Here is a 24,968-nt window from a genome sequence, read left to right as displayed (position 1 = left end):
CTTATCAATCCCATTCAGTCTCTATCACTCAAACCTTCTATTTCTGGATAATTATTTCTCTGAGACAGATGATAGATTTGGCAATTAGTACCTTTCATATAGACTCAGAATAAAGAGGTCATTTTTCTTGCTTGAAGATGGTGACATTGAGGGCAAAAGAGACCCATATGTAGTTCAAGAAAACATTTCTAACTTAAGAATTGTTGCTTCTAACATGGTTTTCTAATATTTTCAGTAAAATCCTATTGTCTTTTCTTATCAAGTTATATGTACATCATGCCCTTATAGAAAATGACAGTTAACTCATGGGACTCTAAGTCATTTGTCCCCTGTAAGTCACGAAGGTAAATCTTAGTACTATTTACATATCATCCACTCTGTTTTGTCCTTAAACTGTAACATTCTTAATGGTTTTGGTCAGATCTACGTTGGTCTATAATAAAGCATCCAGCCCAGGTGTCACTGTGCTGCAAACCTAATGCCTCTAGGTGTCTAGAACTAGAAGATCTAAATACTATAACAATGGGTTGGGTCCCATCAACTCAACTGCAGTTCCGTGCATGCAAGGGACAAAAATAAGCCTTCTCCTACAGTCCACGAGCAGCTATCCACCAGGTCTAACCAACTTTGGCTGTAATATTGCCATTCTTTTAAAACTTCTAATTGTTGAGTCTCTCCTTAGAGACAACAAAGAAATCAACATACACATCCTGTTGTTGACTTACTATAGCTATATTAGTATTCCTTGGGCAAATAATATGGTTTATCTGGATTTCTGCTGTCTCATTTTATCAATGGAAGATACTATGACATTTGGTGCAGAACAATTCATTTAGGTTTGGCACATCCTGGTCCTGTCCATAAAAGGCCATCAACATGCCCCAGTTATTGTGACAATCAACAAATGTCTCCACACACTTGCAGATGCACCCAGGAGTGGGTGGCCCTGCCATGGTAGAGAGTTATGAGTGAAAGGGGGTTGCAGACCCCTTAGACATTCATTTGTGAGAAGTGAGTAATCAATTTTTTAATCTCTGGATCTAGGGCACAAAGTAAATATACCCTTTTATTCTATTTACCCAGTTGAATCAATTATGAAAATTATTATTTACAAAATGACCTACCTTCCATAATCACTATCCAAGATGAAGCTGACATTGTGATGACCTGGAATTAATTAAAATATACAATCAATTAAATTCCCAATTGTGGGAGAACAATAACTATATATTGTAAAGCTGATTTGAAAAGCAAAGAAACTGCAAATAAAAACTGTAATTATACAACCACCCATTAATCCTCAAAGAAATGACAACTGAACTATCTTAAAGAAGTACCTACTACTTTAATATATATATTATATTATATATAATATATAAATATATATATATAATTAGGTGTTTCAAGGTTAAAACTAGAAAAACTTAACAAAATATAATAGTGAATGAAGAATAATGAAAAAACATATATGCATGCAACCATATTAACCCTGAAATTCTTTCATCCATTCAACAGCTATCTAGTTGGGCCAGACACTCTGCTGTGGGTTGAGATGCAGAGTGAACACACAGTTTCCTCTGCTCCTAACAGAGCNATATATATATTATATTATATATAGTATATAAATATATATATATATATAATTAGGTGTTTCAAGGTTAAAACTAGAAAAACTTAACAAAATATAATAGTGAATGAAGAATAATGAAAAAACATAAATGTATGCAACCATATTAACCCTGAAATTCTTTCATCCATTCAACAGCTATCTAGTTGGGCCAGACACTCTGCTGTGGGTTGAGATGCAGAGTGAACACACAGTTTCCTCTGCTCCTAACAGAGCATCTTGTCTGGGGGAGGACACAGCCAGCCAAGAGCAATGACACAATCAGACCACCATGAACTGTGATAAAGCTATCAAGGAAAAGGAGAATGAGCTTTGAGAATGTAAGGCAGAGATCAGGGACAGTTTTTTTTTTAAGACAAGACATTTTATCTGAAATTCTCAAGATGAGAAGCTCATAAAGGCCCTGAGTCAGAAGGGACTGAAGCTCATTCAGGGACTAAGAGGTTTATGTGTATGAAGTAGATAGAGCAAGGGGAAAAATAGAATGAAACAGCTAAATTTGTCATAGAATCTTCTGGATGACAGATGAAGAAGAAAAGAAGAAATTTGAAGACGCTTACCTTAAATGTAAACCTTAGGAAAAAGGTAATTCATACATCTTTACATGAAACTGAAAAGAAGCCAAGGAAAAGAGGAAATGCTAGTATTAAATGGTGGGCGCTGCAGAAGAATACAAAATAGGGAAATAGAGTCAGGCATTTTGGAGAAATGAAGAATGAAGATCAATATTTACCGATGTAAGTTCCAGTCGTCTTACAGATCATAGAACCCATGTCTGCACTTGGATGGTCTAGTTTTAGACCATACCTAATAAAACACATATGTTAATTTCAAAGTTTACATTGACACAGAAATTTTTAAATGTTATGTTTCCCTTAAAAACATGAGTTTCAGAATAGGTATCCAGACAGAAACTGCTACAAAAATAATTTCTGTGAAATGAAAATATTTCCCAGATTTGGTTGAAGATAGTTGAATGAAACTGCATTGAACAATTAAATATTTTATAATTAATTTGACCATCTCTATCGATATTCCTCTTAAACTTTAAAATACTACCAAAAACAATTATATTGATAAAAATATTTCTCAGAACATTTTTCTCATAGTAATCTATATAATAATTCCTATCAAACTATACTGGAGACAACCAGGGATATCAGGTAGTATTTAAATATATAAATTCTTGCTAATTTATTATAAAATATTATAATCTGTGCTGTTTTATAAAGCATTCAGCTCTTTCATCTTGCTAGAAATTACTGTTTGAACTTAGGATGTTTATATCTACTATTTATTTTTCTTAAGAAAGTTATTTGGATTACTTACAACTTGTCAGATTGTGGTACAAGAAGCTCACAGGGCATCCCTCCAATATACACTCTGTATAAATATTTTATTAGAAAAGAACAAGTTATGTTTAGTGAATTTTCAAAATGCTTTCCTCCCACCAACTTAATGTCACCCTATGTTTTTTCTCTCAATTACTTATTATCCATCACTTATTCATTTGACAAACATCCATTGAAAACCTGTTATGTCACAGTCTTTGCTCTAGGTATTGCAATGCATCAATGAAAAAAAAAACAAGATCCCTGCCCTTGTGGGACTGACATTTGAACTTGGGGAGGCAGATCAAAAAAGATGATAATCAGAACAAATTTGGTGTGTTAGCAAGTGAGAAGTACTATGGGAAGACAAAACATTGAAACAGATAATGGGCACTCTTCCATCTGATGTTCCATTAATTCAAATTCAAAACATAATTTTGTAGTAAATTTCATAGTATAGGAATTCAACAAGGTCCATAACAGAGTCCCCACAGAGTAACCCGGATGAAAAGAATGTCTAACAGCATCAGTAGGTTGAAATGAAAATAAGAAGCTGAGGAGGGGCAGGGTAAGGCTGGAGACAGAACTTTGCATTTCTGCAGCTGATTAGGTCAACATATTGCTTCAAGGCTGATAGAACCTGATGGCATTGGAGGCCTGCAGGTTACTGACAAGTATTGTATTTTTTTTTGCATCATCATAACAAACCACCCAGTGTCTGTGAGAGCAAATTACAGACTCAAGATAAGGCCAGGCACAAACCTGAACTTGAAATATAAGGACTTCTGTTTGCAGAGAATTTTGAACTTTTTATTGTACTTTCACATACAAATCCTTTCACTTGGTTGTTGCATTAGGTCTATAAAGAATGTAACTTGCAATTATCGTACCCATTAAAGATTGATGGATTCATATTCTCCTTCTAATCTCCTGCCTCACTGCACTTAATAATTTTAGCAACTAACACTTATAGGCAATTACCACATTCAATCCATGCAATCTTTCACAAGTTAGCAACTATTATCTTTCCACTACACAGATGAAGAGACTAAGACAGAGAAGTTAAGTAGCTTGCCCACATCTATGGCTAGTAAGGGGTAGAGAGAGAATTCAAACCCAGACAGTCAGCTCCCTATTGCTCTTCAGCACACCCAGTAATTCCCACAGTGGTCTGGATTTACCTCTCTATGGTAATACTATACTATTTGGCCTTAAGTACATACATGTATTTTAATTTTTCTCATCTTAAAGCTCCTTGGTAGGCATTAGATCATTTTAGTCATTTGCATGTCCTCTATAATTTGTACCTGGTCTGAGTTCAGAGATTTGGCCGAATTGACAAGACTCATGAATAGCAGAAGCAGCTTGAGGACCAGGGTGTCCTGACTTCCTGCTCAGCACTTGCTCCACTGCTCCCGCTAATGGCATTCGGGCACAACATAATGCCTCGGGGGCCCTACTGCCACAGTTAATGGGGTAGAAATGAGATAAATGTGGGTCTAAGATCTCCTTGCCTCCCATGAGTAGGTGTGTGAAATGCATTCTCTGTGTATAGTGTTTCGGGTTTTCGGAGTGTTGGGGCTGGGTAGCCCGACCTCTGTGGTCCCTGCTGACGGCAATTCTCTGACTTTATTACATAATATCATCCATTCCTTTGTATTAAACAGAATTAACTTCAGCTATAGTGTGTATGTGTGGGGAAGGGATCTCTTTTTTAAAGGTAAGCCTTCTATTTCTTGGCAGTTTTATAGAAAAAGAATGACTTAGAAAACCCCAGCTAAGGAATAGAATATAAACCATTCATAACAGTCATATGGTAATAAAAAATCTTTATTTATGCTAAGCTGTCTATGTAAAATGTTAAATATTTATTCCCTATTTAGTAGTTCTTTTCTTATATATAAGGAATCAATATGAACACTTCCAGATTACAGAATGATGCAGATGCTATGTAATTGAGTTATACCTCATATAATGCCAAATAAATAAACTTTATTTCATTTAGTAAAACCTTTCAAATTGTATGCTTTACAGTTATATATGCAAACATATGTGTATGCGTGCTGTCTGAATTGTGTTTCACTTATCCATTTAACATATGTATTCAATAAGAATGAAATATCCTGAAAGCCATGAGGCTGATTCTCTCCTTCCGTCTGCAGGAAACGAACAGATTTTGCGTCTGTAAGGCAATGCTGAGACAGCCGCACTGATGCTGCAGGCTGAGAACTCTAGTCAAAATACTTGTTTGCAGTCTAAAATGAAGACAGTTGTTTTGGATGTTAAATAACTAGCCAATAATTACCACTTGTCCAGAGTTGGTAAATGAGGGAACCAGAATTCAAACTCAAGCCTGGTAGTGAGTTATTGATGTTTTGTTGTTGTTGTTGTTGTTGTTTTTGTTTGTTTTAGCACTCTCCCGTAGACCATGGTACAGGAGAAAAAGTGCCAAATGACATGTTAGCTGACTTGGGTTCTCCCCTTGACCCGGATGAATCCTTGAATGTCTAGAATTCAGAGTGTTTTTTCACGTGTGCAATATGAGGCAGTTAGATGAAGTAACAACATTCCCCCGTAATAAAGTTCTGACTTTAACTCAATTGCGCTGGCACTTGCCCCATGTGCCTTCTATTAATCAATCAATCATAGAGAAAGAATGATGCTTCCACATCAGTGCACCATCCAACAGGCTGGTTTTCATCCTATGGTCTGGCTGAAAGAACATTGGTTAATCCCACTGTAGTGGTTTTTAATATAATTTGACCCATTATTTTTGGACTATGCAGTCTATAAGTTATAAGAATGTTTCCACATCGATAATTTACCTCAAAATCCTAACATTTCTCCCGTTTGAGCTTAGTGCAGTATTACTTCCATAGACATCAGTGAAGGTTCTCCCTTGGATTGTTATTAATGTACCTAAAAACAAACACAAAATTCTGTGTGAGACCTGTACCCACATGCCCACATACTTACTACCCGAACATGAGAGGGTCTTCCAATGTATCTCATGTTCACCACTACTGCTTAGAATTTTTTGGAAAGTTCTAGCAAATACAATAAATGAGTATCTAGTGTTAAGAAAATACCTGTAAATACTAATAGATTAAAGAGATATTTTCTGACAGGATGAATTATTCAAATAAATATCACTGAGGTCATAGGTGATTTAATTGGAAAAAATAAATAAGAGTCTCAACACTAAAAAAACAAAATCAATCCTAGGTGAAATAAAAATCAAATATAAAAATAAAACCACCCCAGCTGGTGTAGCTCAGTGAATTGAGTGCCAGCCTATGAACCAAAGGGTCCCCAGTTCAATACCCAGTCAGGGCACATGCCTGGGTTGCAGGCCAGGTCCCCAGTAGGGGGTGTATGAGAGGGAACCACACATCAATGTTTCTCTCCCTCTCTTTCTCCCTCCCTTCCCCCCTCTCTAAAAATAAATAAATAAAATCTTTAAAAATTTTTTTAAACATAAAAACTCAAAACATAACTGAAAATTTATGTAATGCTTATATAATTGGGATTTGTGGGTCTTCTATAGCATAAAAACAAAAGAAATAAGAGGTTATAATTTATATATTTTTCAAAAGGTTAAAAACCTTTTAAAAAGGCTTTATTTATTTATCTTTAGAGAGACTGGAATGGAGGGAGACAAAGAGGGAGAGAAGCACCATGTGTGGCTGCCTCCTGTGTGTCACCATTTGGGAACGTGGCCTGCAACCCGGGCACGTGCCCTGACTGGGAATCGAACCAGAGACCCTTTGGTTCGTAGGCTGGAACTCAATCCACTAAGCCACATCAGCCAGAACTGATTTACAGATTTGATAATAAAAATTAAAAGTGTTTGACAGAAAAATTATTAATCAATTTCAAAGCAAATGATAAATTCCAAAGTTTTTCTCACATATATTATAAATAAATGGTTAATATCCTTACAATGTAGAGATTTCCCATAATCTAATATTAAAAGTGTTGACCAGCTTTAATTTAAACCAAGAAGAAAAACGAGTAATTTATACAAGAAAATATACAAATGGTCAGTAAATGTAAAATAAATTTAATTACATAAATCAAAGAACTGGAAATTGTTTTTAAAACTTATATTTTTTAATGTAAGTACTTGGAAAAATTGTACATAGAATTGTCAAGGTTACAGAACTAGGTATTCTAACATATTCCTATTGGAATTATAAACTGGTATAATTATAGTTATAATGAACACTGGAAACCAACTAAATGTCCAATAGGAAAAAAGTTAAATACACTAAAGTAGATTCAGATGCAGCCATTGAAAATCACTTTATAAAATATATTGGAAGTTATTGTACAACCAGGAAAACACTATTTGTAAATTTTTAGATATTATAATAATTGTATACACTAAAAAGTAAATTAATTAATTACCACAGACCAAAGAGATAGTTCAGCTGTCATGTAACAGACCTGGAGTGCCAGAGAGAGGCGTGATGCTCCGTATTGTTGGGGTTCTGAAACTTTTTGCCTGTAAAATAATACTTTCGATAAGCAGACTTATCTCTATTTTATTCCTAGTTTTAAAGAGTATCCCTGCTTCTTACATTACATATATTTAAACTGTATCCATGAAGTAACTATGCAAATATTCCTTTTTACAGCTAAGAAAGGAAGCTTAGAATATTATGCTGATTATTCAAGATCTTTTTCTTATCCCCTAGAAACCCTCTCTCATTTCAAAATGTTTCTAATTGGAATTTGCTTATTTTTATTTTTTATTTTTTATTTTTATTTTTTATTTGATTCTTATTCAAGTACAGTTTTCTGTTTTATATTCCCTGCCCTGAATTAGAAATGTTGAATTGGAATTTGAAGTGTTGAACTGGAGTTTTCAAATTCAACCATCCTTTTGTTATCTTATGTAAATCAAATCACAGTAGTAAGGCTCTCCGGCAAAGACTTTTAGGAATCTGGTAGAATAAAATGAAAGAAAGTCTTCTTTGAACTAAGCCCAGAAAGAAAAATAACAATGCATATTTCAAAAAAATAGAAGCAAAAATTGGGAAAAGTCCATCAAAGTAAGCTTTAGATACTTTTTTAGAGCAGTGCAGTTATAACTCTTAAGAGCTGTGACAGCAGATAAAGACTGGAAGGGAACAGGATTCCAAGGAGGCCACTAGTGTGATGAAAACCAATACATTGTTATAGATGGAGTAGTGGCCCCCAAAGCTGTCTGTGCCCCTAATCTCTGGAACCTGTGAATATGTTATGCAGCAGATAGTTACGGATGGAATTAAGGTTGCTAATGTGTTGATCTTAGAATAGGGAGGTTACTTTAGATGATCTAGCTGGATTCAATGTGACCACAAGGGTCCTTATAAATGAAAGTGGGGAGAGAATAGCCAGAGCCAGGGAAGGAGATGTAACAATGGAAAAGCAAGTTCCGAGTGATGCATGTGGTAAGAACTCAAGCACCAGCACTGGCTTTGAAAGTGGAGGAAGGGACCATGAGCCAAGAAATGCAGGCAACCTCAGCCTAGAAGACAGAACAGCAGGGGCCCAGAGTCCCCCTTGGAGCCTCCCAAAAGAACGAGACCTGCTGACACCCTGATGTTAGCCCACTGAGACCCATAGAGTCCCAGCCTACAAAGCAGACAGGTAATAAAGCTGTGCTGTTGTAAGTCACTAAGTTTGGGTAAATTTTTATGGCAGTGAATAGTAAATTAACACATATCTGTTATATATATTCAAGCACATACATGAGGCAGGAGGGGATGGTAATTAAGAGTCCAGTTTCAGAGTCAGGCTGTCTGAATTCAAATTTGATTTCTACCACCCTCACATGAATGACTTCGGGTAAATGTAATTTCTCAGTTTCATTATCCATAAAAGAGTGATGATGATAATAATAATAATAATAATAATAATAATATACAGTTATAGAATGGTTGTGACAGTCAAGAGCTAGTATTTATAATATACTTAGACTTCAGCGCCTGGCACACAGTCAATTACATATTAATTACCGCTATTATTATCTGACTAAACACACACTGACTTCTTTTCCAAAGGCAAAGTGAGTAATAACTACTGCAAAAGGGAAATAAACTACAATGTGAAAAAACAAAACTAACACCAAAAAAGTAAAGAGCAGACTTGATGGGCAAAATAAAGACTGCTCAATAACTAAGATATATACAAATCAAATTGTACACCTAACAACACGTACAGTGGTCTTTCCCACATACACACTTTCAGTTATCCGAGGGTCAACCAGGGTTCGAAAATATTACATGGACAATTCTGGAAGCGAAAAAATTCGCAAGTTTTTAACTGTGTGCCGTTCTGAGTATCGTGACGAAATTGCACGAGTCCCACTACACTCTGCCAAGGATATGAATCACCGCCGTGTTCGGTGTCTCCACACTGTCCACGCTCCCTGTCCATCAGTCACTTGGGAGCCATCTCGGCTGTGAGATCGACTACCCCAGTACGGCAGTGCCTGTGTCTCAATAATGCTCATGTTCCTTAAAAGTGGCCCCAACATACAAGAGTAGTGAAGCCGGCGATCTGAATGTGCCAAAGAGAAGCTGGTGCTTCCTTTAGCGAAAAGGGAAAAAGTTCTTCATTAATAGGAATTTTAAAAAATTACAGGAAAACTTCAGCAAGGGATCCCCTGAATCTAGTGACATCAAGCCATTTACTGCAAGTAAAGGATGGCCACACAGACTCAGGAATAGGTTTGAATTGAAAAATATAAAAACTACTGCATCTTGCCATGAAGAAGCTGCTGCCTCATTTCCAGCAGAGCTGGAGTTGGTCAGGGATCAGTACTACCTGCAGCCTCAGGCACCCACTGGGGGTCTTGCAACTTACCCTCTGTGGATAATGGGGGGGGGGAGGCTAGAAATAGATCAGGAAGACCCCATATGCAGAAAAACAAGGATGCCACAGAAACCAAGCAAACAAACAAAAAACAAAACATGGGCCACATTATTAAGAAATAAAATTTTTTTGGAGGCGGAGGTTTGATAATGCAGAAAGGGATGCATAGAAACAAAATAATACAAACAAAATAGGCCAGCACAGTCGGTTCTCAATAAACGTCAGTTGTCCCCCACACTGTCATTCAGGGACCACCTAAGGAATGCCCAGATCTCTACTTAAAAATGAAAGGAAAGACTTTTAGACTACCCAGAAAAGAGATAAATATTCAGTGTGAAGCTAAGTATGACTTCAGACTTATTCTTCTACATATTAAAGTGGTAAAAGGAGAGAAATGCTTATTGGAGAAAGAAAAAAAAAACATGTATAGTAAAATGACAGCAAACTCACAATTATTAACAACCACACCTAAAACGAAAACAAAAACAAACTAAGCAACAACTAGAACAGGAACAGAACCACAGAAATGGAGATCACATGGAGGGTTAGCAACATGGGAGTGGGAGGAGGAGAAGGGGGGAGAAGGTACAGACAATAAGTAGCATAGATGGTAGGTAGAAAATAGACAGGGGGGAGGCAAGAGTAGTATGGGAAATGTAGAAGCTAAAGAACATAAGATACATGGGCGTGAACTAAATGGGGCAATGTGGGTGGGAGGGGATGTGCAGGGTGGAGGGGAATGAAAGGGGGAAATGGGACAACTGTAATGGCATAATCAATAAAATATATTTTTAAAAGTCATTATGTTTCTATTCAAAACAGAAGTGACTCCACTGAAAATAGGAAAACAAAAAAGAATCTAACTGAGAACAGAAATGGAGAAAGAGAAAAAAACTGAACAAGAATTTCATTTGGAAGTATAAAAGTTCAATCCATTAATAAAATTAATTTAAAGAAGAGGGAAACAAATCAGACATAATAATAGAGATTCTATTACTATGGAAGATAAGTAAAACTGGGTGAAATTATCCTTAGTTACATGTTAACATATATTTGAGTGGACATAGATAACACTCTTCAAAACTAAAAAATAAAGACCCAATTCTGCAGGAAAGAAAGCATGAAATTGATTATCCATAAGTTAAAGGCGAGCTCCCACGTACGTAGAAGCTGCACGCATGGCTGTGGATGTGGCCTTTGCAGGTATTATTTTCTGTAACAGGAACCCCATCCACACTAACTCTTACGGTGTAGGAATCTTCCGGCATTGCTCTGGAAGGCAAATGAGGAACACGTAAGGAGTAAGAAATGTAATAACTCTTTTATTGAATGTACAGTATTAATTAAAAATATGCTTCCCCAGGCTACATCATTTTTGAAAAATGGTGTCTAAAATTCTGAGTGATGGGCAATGAAATTCTACTTTACATTATGCAAAGATTATCTTTGTCCTAAATGCTGTATTGCAAATTCCAACTCACCAACCTCAGGCAAATGCTCACTCTAAGTGCACTGACACTTGCTGAGAAGAAAAATAAAAGCAAAAACAACAAATGTGATGATAATCACTTAAAATAGTAATATATCACCTAGCTTTTAAAAAGTTTTAATCAAGTTTCTCCATAAGTAAGCTTTTGCTGCAAAAAAAAAAAATAGCCAACAAGACCAAAGTAGGTGAAATCCTCTGGAATATACGCTACACGTTGCAGTATTGAAAGTTACAATTTAAAACGATTAATTTTTCCCCAAGTTGCTAATAACAAACATTAATTTGAGCCAATAGTAAAAAACTTGAAATGTCACTATACAAAATGATCATCTTTAATCTTAATGACTATGTCAACATATTGAACAAAATTAATCAAACCTGACAGGAAAGCATAATTTTGATATTTTTGAGAAGCATCATTACAATTTAATAGTAGTCATTTATCTTCTAAAAGAGATCAATAATGACAATAGCTCTAATAACCTGGGAAAGAATTTAGAATATATTTCATCATGCCAATCTGCGGAAAGAGCATTATAATTGAATTTAGTAAAGGTACAAAATAGTCTAAACATTATGAAATCAAAAATAGGTGATAATCAGAAAAACATTATTGTAACAACAGCCAGAGTGATAAAACTATTGTAATACTAATATGCATAACTGTAATTCTGATGCGGTAAAAATGATGTTATTAAAGATACTGTAAAACATACCTAGTATAGCATGTTATTTGAGTTGAGTGACTTGCATCTTTTTCTACATCACAAGAAACTGATCGAAAAGAAGAAACTAATTGCACACTGTTTCCCAGCTCAGCATCATCAACTCCATAGTTAAACTGGTTTGCTTGAGCAAAACCTGGAAAAGTAAAAATGCTCAATTATTATTAATGAATTCTGTTTTTAGAGATTGAACCATTGTAATTCAGTATGGACTTACTCAATAAATAATAAGGAACAGAACTGAAGTAAGCATTCAGCTTACTCCACGTCTCTCCCTGTGATTTTAATCCTTTTTGGAAACTGAGGAATTAGACTAATTAATTTAATTCATAAAAGTAATCCTTGAGAACCAATTGTTTGTCAGGTCCTGTTAAATGCAGTGGAATCAAAGAGCTTATATTTCAGTGGTAGGTTAAGAAAGGGTGTAGCAAATATACAAATATTTTACAAATACATATACATACATATGTACGTATATACACACCACCAGATGTAATATGCTATATCCGGTGGGGTTAAAACTACTATGAAAAAATGCAGTAAAGAGGAAAGAAAAATTACATGAGGGGGACACCATAACACTATTTTACCATGAGTTCCTATTTTATGAAAGATTATATGCATGTATGTGTGTATGCATTTATTTTTTTAAATTTATTTACGATAGAAGGGAAGGGATGGAGGAAGACATTGGTGTGCAAGAAAAACATTGACTGGTTGCCTCTCACACACCCCTAAGCAGGGACCTTGCCTGCATCCCAGGCATGTGCCCTGAGCAGGAATGGAACCTGCAACCTTCCAGTTCTCAGGAAAGAACTCAATCCACTGAGCCACACCAGGCAGGGCAACCCGAGTTCCTATCAAGCAACGTCAACATGAGGACCTGCAAGCAGTTTATCTGGGTGATGATCACTTAGGGACAAAGCAGAATAAAACCTGAAGAAAGAAAAGCTGGACGCCACTGATAACAATTGAGGCTTAACCTTGCCTGAAACTTCTAAGGAAAAATAGAGATTGCCTTTCCCAATCAAAGAACTGACAGCAAGAAGCATTTATTCATCAAACCTGTCCCCATGAGATGAGGGTTCCCATCGGGAGAAATAACTTTTCCTGTACTTTCAAGCAGTGTGTATGCCATATGGGATCCATGTCCCAAGTCCCTCTACTAGAGCAGTCCTGGGACAGGAGATAAAGCCATGCTGTGAGAACTGGAGGCACGAGTCAGAAAGGATGGACTGAATCAGAGTTTTGGGGAGCTATCTGCCAGAGCTGTGGCTAGAATGAGTGGTGAGAACAAGAGGGTGTGAGGCTGAGCACACAGGGCACCTGATGCAGTCGCCTCCTGCACTGCACAGACATTCTCGTGCTCTGTCCTTTAAGTGCAATTCATTACTGAGCCTCCAGGGTGGTAGCCAGCTGAGAGCCCTGCTAAGGATTTAATACAAGAAGATCAGTGGGACAAGCTACAGGCCACACTATCACAACTGGTCCTGGGGCTCTCGTGAGCATTCACCTGTCCCCACTGTAGCCCCCGTTGTAGATTTCCCTCGCCCTTAGCTAGCACATCAGCTAACGGAGTGACACTGATGTTCATCCCAAAGGCCTGAGCTCTTAGTTGCCTTGCCCTTGTTAGGTTGTAGTCGCCAAAATTGCCTATTGACACTTATCACTGAGCATGGAAATCAGAAGATGCCTCTCTGATGTCATGAATTCCAGACATACTCCTCCCTTAGCTGCAGTAGCAAAAGCAACCCTACCTCTTCATGACCATCGGAATTAATGGTCTCTAGTTGTCTACTGATTATGTTTGAGGAATTCAAACTGACCCTGTAGGAGTGGTAGTACTAGTTCAGTGGAACCCATATTGAGGTCCTTAGCTGGCACTTTCTCTAACTGGAAACTCAGACTCCAAATCCAGCAGAACCTAAAACTGCAAGGACAGAAAGCACAGATTCATTTCCTGGATCACTGGGTGTGATAATGCTGGGGGTAACCCTTCACCTCCAGCTCCGTGTGTTCTGTCTACTGGGAAACAACAGCATGCATCAGCCATTGGCTCACTGCCTATGGCCGATGATGGAGAACAACATCCTTTCCTCCAGGATGTTGTTCCAGGATGGGAGCTTAGCCATCCCTTTCACAGGCCATTTCATCATTCTACTGAGCCATATATTTCAGGCTGACACAGGCTTCTGGTACAGATGCCTGTTATTATAACTTTCTTACTATAAAATGTGTTCCTTGCAAACATGTATAAAGGACACATGGACAAAGCCAAAGTGGGTAAGTTCAAGGGTGGAAGGCCAAGATGGATGGGGTAAAAATAGAGACAACTGTACTTGAACAACAATAAGAAAGAATTTTAAAAATGTGTTCCTTTTTCTGGAGCACTGTTTGTGGAAACTTGTGGCAGTAGATCAGGCCCCTCTAGGCTCTTAAAAGATGGAGCCGGCAGAGGCACTGAAGAAAGAGAAGGCAAAACCCGTGTCTGGTATAGGAACCAGTTCTAGCAATAATGAATCTCTACTCTTTCCATGAGGGAAGGAGAGTGGTGCAGACAACTTGTCACTAAGTGGCCAGTGAACTTCGTGAAGGATGGTCTCTCTTGAGAGCTCAGTGTTGGTCTCTGCTACTGGTGGGCCGGTTATTCAGCACCAGCAGTAGGTAGCTTAGCCGCAGTGAAAGGGATTTCATGGCATTGGCACATGCACGGCCATCACCCCGTGACCCCTGTATTCATGGGCCCCTTCCATAAGCACTGAAGCAGCCAAGGACAGAAGACCTTGGATGAGTCATCCAGTCAACCTGGTCGTTCTGTTTCTCTGTGGGAGTGTGTCCTTGTGGGAATTAACTTGAGATCTACAGATCTGCATGCTCTGTGCTCACCGCCACGAGTCCATTCACACTCCTCTTTCCAAGACCATCTTGTTTGTGATCTTCTAATCCTATTCCTGGGAAACAGGAAACACGCAACACAAATGGTCAAGGAAGCTTTTAAGGAGTAAACTGTGAGAATACCTATGGCCAGTGCCTTTTAGGTAGAGGAAACCGGGTGTTCCAAGGTCCTGTGATGGGAGCAGGTGTGTGAATTCAAGAATTAGCAAATAAGATTGGAGAGGTATGAGTGAAGTGAAGGGTTGGATGTGAGACTGGAAATAGAGGCGCTTGGATTATTTTTATGAGTGGAGAACCACTGGAAGCTTTAAAACACAGGGGAGGTGTGATCTCACACTTCCCAAGAGTCACCAGCTACTGTTCTGAGAGTGTAGACTGGGGGAAGGAGTGATGCTGTATCCATGAGTGATGGACACATGACTGTCTTGCATGGGTTCAAGAGAAGATGGGGTACAATAAATGAAGGGACCCATCCTTGGTAACCTTTGAGGGGACTTTTACTGTATAGGAGAACAGAGGAATTGGGTGGTACCTGGAGAAGGTTATAGAGAAGAACACTGATGACTTCATTTTCGCTTTTTCCAGGTGGGTGAAATAGGGTGTTCGCATGCTAATGGGGGTGACCCAATAGGGACAGAGAAGTGGGTGACGTGGAAACGGCAGAGCAGAACATTATCTTAATCTTACCATAAATATATGAAAATTCAAAACTACATTTGGAAGTAAACATGGATTAAGTAATTTTAGGCCACATAAAATTATTTTATATTGTTAAAACAACATTCAATTTTGAAATAAACCTAAGAAATGAACCCTATGAAAGAAATTAATTGGAAATTTTCCACCAATTAAATCCTGTAATTAAATAGCTTCCTAACAGAAATGTTTAAAAGGTACTTAATACTATTCAGGCATGCAGAGTGAATTGATGAAGGTGTCTGGGTCATAATATTTCATGGAATAAAACAAAGTTAGCAAATAAACAGTTTTTGCCCAGATCACTTCAAAATCTAAAATCCCCAAATTCTGAGTTCTAAAAATATGTGCATTTTTAAATATTATTTTTTCTTTCACAAGTGCTTAACATTATAATACCATTGAGGCCAAATTGATGATTAATGATACTTTTGAAATTATGAGAATTTTTCTTTAACACCTAAAGATCCATGTAATTCATGTAAATTTATGAATGATTTAAATTTCAGAACTTAATTGTTTTGATAATATTGTTCACCCAGTACAATAATAAACTTAAAGTCAGTATAAAAATGAAGGCAAATCCAGAGATGTGTTTGTGCATATATAATATATATTTATATTACTCATGTTAGAAAAATAAATACTAACTATTCATCTTAAATTGTCAGCAGTTTTGAAGGATGTTTCAACAAAAACAATCAGCATTCCAGTATGCGCTCACATTAAATAACCTTTAATAGTTGACGTGGGGTTGCCAGGTGTCTGTGGTGTGACTGCTACTTAAATTTACCGAACATTTTCAGTGTCCTTCAAAGGTCCCTTAGAAAACACGAGTACTGCCTGGTTTAGGTAGGAAGTAGGACTTCGCTGTGCCGGATGCTCACCAAACGCCAATTCCTAAACCCCAGCTCAGAGAAAGCGGCATGTTGGGGACAGTGTTATTCCATGGAAGGGCATTCCGACCCTGGCATCTGGGCTGAAATGCCAGCTCCTGCATCTCCTTGACCCTGACCGTGAGCATCAGCGTTTTACATATAAACTCACAGTTTTAGTCGCCTCATCAGAAAACTGACCATAAGAATCTACTTACTGGATTGTTAGGAAGACTAAATGAGAATACATACATTGCTTAACATAGTGCCTGGCTTATATATTGAGAGTTCATTTGATATTTGCTCTTATCCTTAGTTACAAAAATCCCAAGGCTTAGGGTCAGTATTAATATCCCTTTAAAAAAAAACAAACAGAAAACGAGTAAGTGGGTGGTCAGGATTTGAACCCAGGTTGTAGATGCCAACCAGGCACATATGTGATATTCAGAGAAAAACAACATTAAGAATGCACATTACAAAGTTATTACTTGTTACCTAGTGTAACTTCTTCCAGACCCTACATTCTTAGCTCCTCTTCTATCCCTCATATGTAGAAAAAGTGAGCAGAAACTCAACAAAAGGTAAAATTTCAATGAACACCATTTTCTTCTAAGCTTAACTGTTTACTGGTCATGACTCATCCAGCACAGGCTAAGGTATAAATATAAGCATCAATGTAACATGTGAAAAGATACTCGCATTGAGTTCATGGATTTAAATCTTGAAAGGCAGTTACTACTAAAATGGACTTATGAGAAGACACATGAAAACACTGAAAAGCAAGCTGCTTGTAAATCTGCACTTTCCTTCTGCCGACTTCTGCTTATCTTTGGCGTTCACATTGAGTTTGGAACACCCAGAAGGGCTGCTGGCAAATAAATAAAGCATGGAAAGTTTTCATTGTGATGTGGCTCAGGATGTGATGGATGTATTATTTTCCTATTAGGTATGTATCTAGTGAATGATATGGTAATGCAGATGTGTTCTTCAGCTTTCCTAAGACAGATAGAATTTTAAGCAACAGTACTAACAAAGGATGATGTTTTTAGCTTAGGAGTTGTTTCTATCTATCTATCTACCTACCTACCTATCTATATCTACATATCTAGAGGCATAGATCTATAGATATAGGCACATATATATAGGCATAGATATATAGATATCTCATAGGAGTAAAATCTATGGAAAAATATGAACCAAATCAGTAAGATTTATAAATATTTTCTTTATAAATTTTGCTTAAAAAGCATAGGAACACTTCTAATTTTTAGCTAATTCCTAAAAAAATGGAATCAACTTTTAAACAAATTTTATTTTAAAATTGTACTTTTTAAAAATTCAAAAGAATCACCTTTAAAGAGAGTTCTAATTTGAAAGCATAATTCTAAATAAATAATTGTGCATAAAGAAATACCCCTGGAAGTCCTCCAAGCACACAGATTACAGGAAGGGCTGGGTGTGCCCTAGAAACAGAAAACGTTGAGGCTTCAGATAGAAATTCCTAACATGTTGATGCACTTTTTTTTCTTTTGCAGAAAAACCGGAGACAAGACTTGCCAGGCACGAAAACCTGGGCCTCCTTCACAGGCGATGTCAGCCGCCATGTACCATGCAGGCTGTTTGGGTTTCTCTACTTAAAACAAGCGGGGTTGAGAGTGTATACACCTACTTAGAAGTTGTAACATTGAAAATGATGGGGAGGAAAGGTGCAGTGTGATGAAAGAAACTCCTAAACCATGAAACTAAACCTATAACATAAATGCAAAAGAATAATCAGTATAAAGTAGCTCAGATGTATGAAGCATATACTATATACCTTAGATACATCATGCATTTCAATATTCACACTAGCTACAACAGGTGAAAATTCCTATCTCATTTTACGCAGAGGAAGCTGAGGATTAGAGCGATACCTTTCTCCCGGTCACAGAGCAGGAAGTGGTGAGGATGGAACTGAAAGCCAGTGAGACCAGCCCAAAGTCCATGTGGTTTCCACAATATTATAAAAAATTGTGTAACTCAGCACTTCCCATGAACAGAAATATAGATGGCAAACATTGTAACAGGAAATATATACAAAGAAGACCCAAAAGAAAAATGTTATTCCTTCTATCTTACTGGTATCAAGGAAGACTGTTGAGAAATACAAGGTATGAATGTAATGTAATAAAACCAGTAGTTAAAAACATGGTAGAACTTATCAAAATAAGGACACAGCACCTCAAAGCAGTCCTCTTAGAAGGACATTCCAGTATGTCTACGATCCTGTCATTGCACAAAACACTTTTACTTGGGCATCATGATTGTAAAATTGTGTGTCTTTGATTCCTGAAACGTGGCCTGTAGAACAAAGTGATGCAGTAGCAAACTTTTGCCTGTCAAGGTCAATACTATGTGTGGAACTAGCCAAAAGTCATGTGGATGCACCAAAATATTAAGTAGATCTTTCTAGAGGGTGACATTTCAGAGAAATCACTTTCTAAGTCAAACATTTCCAAAACAGTTTACTTTTTCATTGTAACTTCTTCAAAAAGAAAACATTTTTAAAAAATCACATGGGACCTACATTGAGGTAGTCGTCCAGCATTTACGATTTCATTTACAAAGTGTCCTTGTGTGGTAAGAACTTACTTCTGCATGCAGTTCTAAACGTGGAGCATCAGTTAGAGACGGGGCTGCTGGGTTGTGTGAATGTAGTCCTTCCAAATAAACTTTGTGCAAGTACCATATTTGTGCAGCTATAGGAGCTCTGGTGTGCCCTGTAAATGTATTATTATTGCTGTGTGTGTGTGTGTATTTATCACAGGTCCCCAAAACCTACATGAAACAGTGTTTAGACTCAGCCTGTGAGAAAGACATATGCTAACACATATTTAGTCACCTACAATGTGGGCGAAAGCGGGGAGAGGGAAGACAAACTAGGGGGTGGGGGTGCTGGTATCTGCAGTTCAGATAAGATTTTTTAATACATTCTTTTAAAATTTATTTATTTTAATTGTTCAAGTACAGTTTTCTGTCTTTTACTCCCATCCAAGCCCACCCCCACAGGGCTCCCCACCTCCCTCCCATTTTCACCCCCCTTAGTTTTTGTCCATTTATACTAGTTTGTGTCCTTTATACTAGTTCCTGGAAACCCTTCCCCTTTTCCCCTGAAATTCCCTCCCCTCTCCCCTCTGGTCCCTGTCAGCCTGTTCTCTATTTCAGGGTCTTTGGTTGTATTTTGCCTGGTTGTGTGTTTTGTTGTTTAGGTTCCTGCTAAAGGTCAAATAAGATTTAACTACTTTAGAATTCTCTGCCAAAAGCATGGATGGGACCAGAAATTCACCATCACACTTTGTACTTGGTAGCAGTATTACTTCTGAGCCTTAGAAAGCACAAAAGAGCAAAGGTTATCTCTAGGTTCCATCCCCAATGAGAGAACATACAACAAACAACCAATGAATGCATAAATAAGTGCAAAAATAAAGTGATGTTTCTCTTTCTCTCTTCCTCTCTCCCTTTCTTTTTTAAATCAATAAATATTTTTAATAGAGTGTTTTTTCCCTGTTTCTAACTAGGGAAGACCTGGGTCTATGGATTTAAACTCAAGCTACAGTTCCTGGATCAGAAAAAGTTCAGGTCTCAAGACAGAAGGAAATAGCTGAGTAGGTTTTATCATTTTGTTTTAATCTGGGCATTTCTTTCATGGCATATAAATCTCCATCAAAAACCTGCTAGCTTTCAAGCACAGTATGTTAACAGCAATTTACAATACAAAGGACCTATGGACAAAGACATGTTGAAAATAGTCTTTAACAAATACATGGCCTTCCAGTGTTTAACTCTAAAAAAGAACACTTTAATTCAATATATGTTGTTAACAATTTAGAGGCATAAGTCATTTTAAGTATATCAGTGAGAGGCAAATTCTGCAGAAACGTTACTTAGAAGTAATGAAAGACATTATATATATATACACACACATACATGTTTAGAATTAAATATCTTGCTTTGTCAATTTTCCGCCTCCAAAACCTTCTCATTTCTCTTATCACAAAGTAATAGCTTTTATTAATATTATTTTCAATTTTTCTTTTTCATTTTTCAAAATTTATAAGCATCTGAATGTTACAAATATTTAGATTCCAAAGAATAGAAGAGATTAGATTCTTTAGATTACAAAGAATAGAATAGATTCCAAAGAATAGCCTTACAGTTAAAAGAACCATGCATCTGTAATTAATTATAGTAATTAAATATACCCACTGATTGCTTACTATGTTTTCACTCCAGACGGGGCAAGGAGAGAATCATGCATAGCTTCTGCTTTGATGACCCGTGTGATGAGTGCTGGTGGTAGAGCAAGGTAGTGAAGGTTCTGTCGGGCGCCTTTCCCCTTTCCTCACCGTTCTATTCCTCTATCGCACCCTCTTACTGACATTCTGTTCCCACCCCTGCAACGTGTCTCATGTGATATAAAAGCAAAGGAAATAGTATTAGCTCAATGAGGAGCAAAGCAAATAATTGCAGTTGAGTTAAAGATGTTCCTTTCTGCTTGGTCATTAGAATCCAGATCTCCGAGTTAATCAAGCCATTATAAGACGAATTCAGATGATTGGGTTGATAAAGACTCTTGGCGATTTTGCTGGTTGTTAAAGGGGATAGAGTGTTACAGCTCTGGCCAACTGGAGAAATAACTCCAGTAGATTTTTTTTAACCATAAGCTCTAAATGGTTATGCAATCTTTAAAATACCCCAACCTTGGCAAAAAGAAAAAAGAAAAAAAACACAACCATACCTTCTCCTTTGATAGTCAGTCTCGTTGCCCCATTTATGCTGCCATACTTAGGTATCACCTCTGTGACTTTAGGAATTATATCAGAGCCACCTGAAAGATATTAAAGTGTGGGAGAGGTAAAACTATTAAGTACTCCATTTCAAGCATCAAATTTCATAAGCATATATTGCAATGTTGACAGAGAACTATTGTGAAGACTGTAGGCCGAAAGTAAATATACCAATGTTGTATTTTTGACTCCACTGCTAATCAGTGACTTGACAGGCTGTCAAGTCATTAACTTAATTTATCCTCATTGCTCATGTTGATCATTCTTACCTATCATATTATAAAACATGTATTAAACCCTTAAATCCATGCAGTGCTCTGCTAATAACTGCAGCTCCATAACCACAGTCAGCAGACGAGGCTGGAGAAATGGCCCTTCGGAGGAGCAGGTCATTGTACAAGCACAAAGGAGGTGCAAAGCTAGTAGAATCAAAGACCACTGTAGGTACCAAGAGGAGCGTTGTGTTTTAAAAAGGAATTGGTTTCTATGATGGAGTAAGAATCAAGGGAAGATAATTTCCGGGGATCTTTCTAGCCTCCTGATGCTAGTGAGTTCTTAATGCACAGGTCACTGATTCATTCAACAAATGGTGTCAGGTACCTAAGGATACTAAAATGCCGAACAATCCCAACTTTCCAGAAGTTTGGTTTGCACGGTACAGAGTGGCAAGAGAGCAGGGGAGTCATGGAAGACTCAGATGCGGCATTTCATCCGTATCTCCCGGGTTATACCAGCTAATTGAAACAAGAGGTGCCCCTCCCGAGTCTTGGAGAGAAAAGATGAATTAGCTAGACTGAACCATTGTGGGAAAACACAAAGCGTTCTACGCCCAGGGCGAGTGAGCGGCTTCTTTGAAGAACTGTAAGCAACGCTTTAAAAACAATTCAGAAATGCACTGCGCAGTCGAGTTTATTTTCCACTTAAACTGCACAGATCTGGCAATCATTAAATCCAATAAAAGTTCTCAGTGTAGGTGGCAAAATGTTAGTGGGGGGCACAAAGAAAAACCACAGAAATCATCACTTGTTTGAAACTGAATGATGAGAAAGTTGAAAGGAATTAAGACTGTATGGTTCATTCCCGCCTGAGAAAAGTCAGCTCTCCAAGGTAAAGAAGACTAGCCCCCAGAGCCAGAGCCTCTGAACTTCAGGCCTGTCTTTGCCACGATCTCCGAGGCCGTTGGTGCTTCAGGTACTTTTATACCTTCCAGGAGCCCACAGCCAGGAGTAGGAAACTCCAGCTGGATCCTATCTCCAAGACTGCGCTGCTCCTCGTCTATCTCGGGTTCACCTTCCCGTTATCTCCACGGACAACTCCAGTTTCTTATCATATCAGTCTCTTCCCAGCCTTCTCTTGGGTATTACTTTGAAGGCACAGGGCAGCTGGCCCTGTCAGTGACTGACACCCGCCACAAAGAGCCATTTCTGTCCTACTGGGACCCCCACCCCCCTTTCAGAGGGCAAAGGGACCCAGGAAGAGCGAGAGGAAGGACCCTGGTTGCCTCTCTCACCTAGACTTCCACCTCCACTCCTCCAGGTCAAATTTCAGTCTTATTTCAACAGTCACCTGGGGGAGAGGAGGTGAGATTCCATAACTCAGGCAAGCAACACGGATGAATTAACAGCAATCTCGCCCTAGGTCTGTCTCCGTTAGGTCCTCCTACCAGATCCTTAGCTCCCAGGCTCACCATGCAGCGGCGCCCCCACCTTTGGCCCAGGGCTGGTGCCTGCAGTGCCGCCTCTCCCGCGACCCCATGAGCAGGGGCCGTGTCTACCTGGACTTCTCCTGGGTTGTCTCCCTGGCCCCCGAATGGGTTACCTGTGTGGGGGTCCGCGGCGCACAGGAGCAGCCCCAAGAAGCCCCAGGTCTCCAAAAGCCACAGGTGTCCCATAGCGGCTCGAGCTCCGCAGAGACCAGCCTGCTGCTGCAGGGAGCATCCGCCCGCGCCTGCGCTCGGCTCGGGGACCGCCACTAGATCCAGCGCGGGACTCGCCCCACGCGCGCAGGCGAGGCCGCCCCGCCCCCGGCTGTCCGGCGGCGCGCTGGGGTGTGCGCACAGACGGGCACCCCTTCACCGCAGAGGCGCGCCCTCCCGGCCCCAGTTCATCAAGCATCCACGCCCGGACCTGGGGGCCGCGTCTCAAGGCTGTCCCCGCAGGGGTAAGAGCCTCACTCCTTTTGACAAGAGAGATACACGGACCGTTCCGCCTTCCGCCCACCCCTTTCCCTTTCCTTATCTTTTCTTTTAATTTAAAAAAAAATTCTGGGCCTGCGTACTTTCACGGCCTGTCTGCTGTGCTTATTAATTGACCCCAGATGGGCCTTAAAGTCCACCTAATATGCAAACCTCACACATCCCCCCCCCCCCGCGCTTCACACTAAAAAATTCCTGCTATCTCTCTAATTGGCAATCACACTAGTGTGTATGGATCTCTCAATCATACTAATATTTATTGACGTCCCAACGCCATGTCTGGTGCTCTGGAGGCTTCAACTCACAATCATCTCGAAAGGATGATTTGCTATTACGGTGGTGGTTGCTGTCATCGGGACAATAATGAAGGCACAGAAGGTCAAGGTGCCCAAGGCCGTGCACCCGGGTGCTGAGTGAGGACCGAATCCAGGCGCAGCTCTCACCCTCTGCACTGTCCCCAGTTCCGCAGACTTCTGGTGCGGGCTTGGCATGCTGAGGACACACGTATACTCCAAATTAATCGTTGTTTATCTGAAAGTCAAAGTGAACTCAGCACCCCGTATTTTTTTAATTCATTACATCTGACAAGTCTAGTTGGAAGGGGAGACAGAAGAAATGACAATGGAACTCTGACATAAGTAAACAAAACCGGGTCCCTGCATGTTAATCAATGCCACCAGGAGTGCATATCTAGCTCACTGGGGTTAAGAAAGTAATGTTGTTAGATTTGAGCAATTATATTCATCTGATAATTTTTTTTTTGCAAACTGACTTCCAGCATCCCTATTCTACTGAAAATAGAGCCTGCGAGGGTCCCACGGACCTTCCTCCTTGCAGAGCTCGGCAGCACGTGAGGCCGTCACCCTCTTTCTTGAAATTCCATTCCTCCGGACGGTCTTGGGTTTCGTCCTACCTGCCCAGTCCCTCCCAGCTCATATTTTTGTCTGCCATCTCTTCCCGAAAACTGGCATTCCTGCGGGGTCCTTCACTCTTTCCCTCCTCTATCTGAAAGCAAGCCAATCGGCAGAAAATCGGCTAGTAGAATGCCAATTTTGTCAATTAATTATTTGCAAATTTACAAGTTGTAATGTTGTATAGCAATATTTAGCAGTTTTACAAAAGTAATTTAGCAGTATTAACAAACATAGCTATGAAACGGGCAAAGTGTATATTTTAATATCAATAACAAAAATGAAATTTGATGTGGGAATTTTTATATGAAATCGTTTGGCTCATTTTGATTCCTTTCAAATTAAAGTTAGATTAAGTTAACCGAAGTTAACTTAATGGATGGTTTCATTAAAAAGCAATTTAAATGCAATCCAATCCAAAATTCTGATTTTCTCAGATTCTTTTAAATTTATAAATTATAGTGGAGATGAAGAGTAGGTTAACTGATGCTAAAAAGAATATTAAAATGTTTTGGTATTAAAAAGGCAGCAAACG

General features: G+C 38.7%; 1 protein-coding gene across 2 annotated transcripts in view; it reads right to left on the bottom strand.

Moving 5' to 3' along the window:
• PKHD1L1 (PKHD1 like 1) overlaps window positions 1-23,290 on the bottom strand; it is a 142,280-nt gene extending 118,990 nt beyond the window's left edge. For both annotated transcript variants that reach the window (XM_037048406.1, XM_037048408.1), the window contains exons 1-9: window positions 23,147-23,290; window positions 21,280-21,369; window positions 12,028-12,172; window positions 10,986-11,094; window positions 7,408-7,465; window positions 5,784-5,877; window positions 2,957-3,010; window positions 2,361-2,434; window positions 1,125-1,167 (exon numbers count right to left, since the gene is read on the bottom strand). In XM_037048406.1, the coding sequence (XP_036904301.1) occupies window positions 1,125-1,167; window positions 2,361-2,434; window positions 2,957-3,010; window positions 5,784-5,877; window positions 7,408-7,465; window positions 10,986-11,094; window positions 12,028-12,172; window positions 21,280-21,369; window positions 23,147-23,219 (740 nt within the window). In that variant the 5' untranslated portion in view covers window positions 23,220-23,290. The remainder of the gene's footprint in view (window positions 1-1,124; window positions 1,168-2,360; window positions 2,435-2,956; window positions 3,011-5,783; window positions 5,878-7,407; window positions 7,466-10,985; window positions 11,095-12,027; window positions 12,173-21,279; window positions 21,370-23,146) is intronic.
• Between the last annotated feature and the right edge of the window lie 1,678 nt (window positions 23,291-24,968).

Source organism: Sturnira hondurensis, unplaced genomic scaffold, assembly GCF_014824575.4.
Source record: "Sturnira hondurensis isolate 20B ecotype Veracruz unplaced genomic scaffold, ASM1482457v3 Scaffold0006413, whole genome shotgun sequence".
NCBI lineage: Eukaryota > Metazoa > Chordata > Mammalia > Chiroptera > Phyllostomidae > Sturnira > Sturnira hondurensis.
This window is presented reverse-complemented; position numbering and strand designations above follow the sequence as displayed.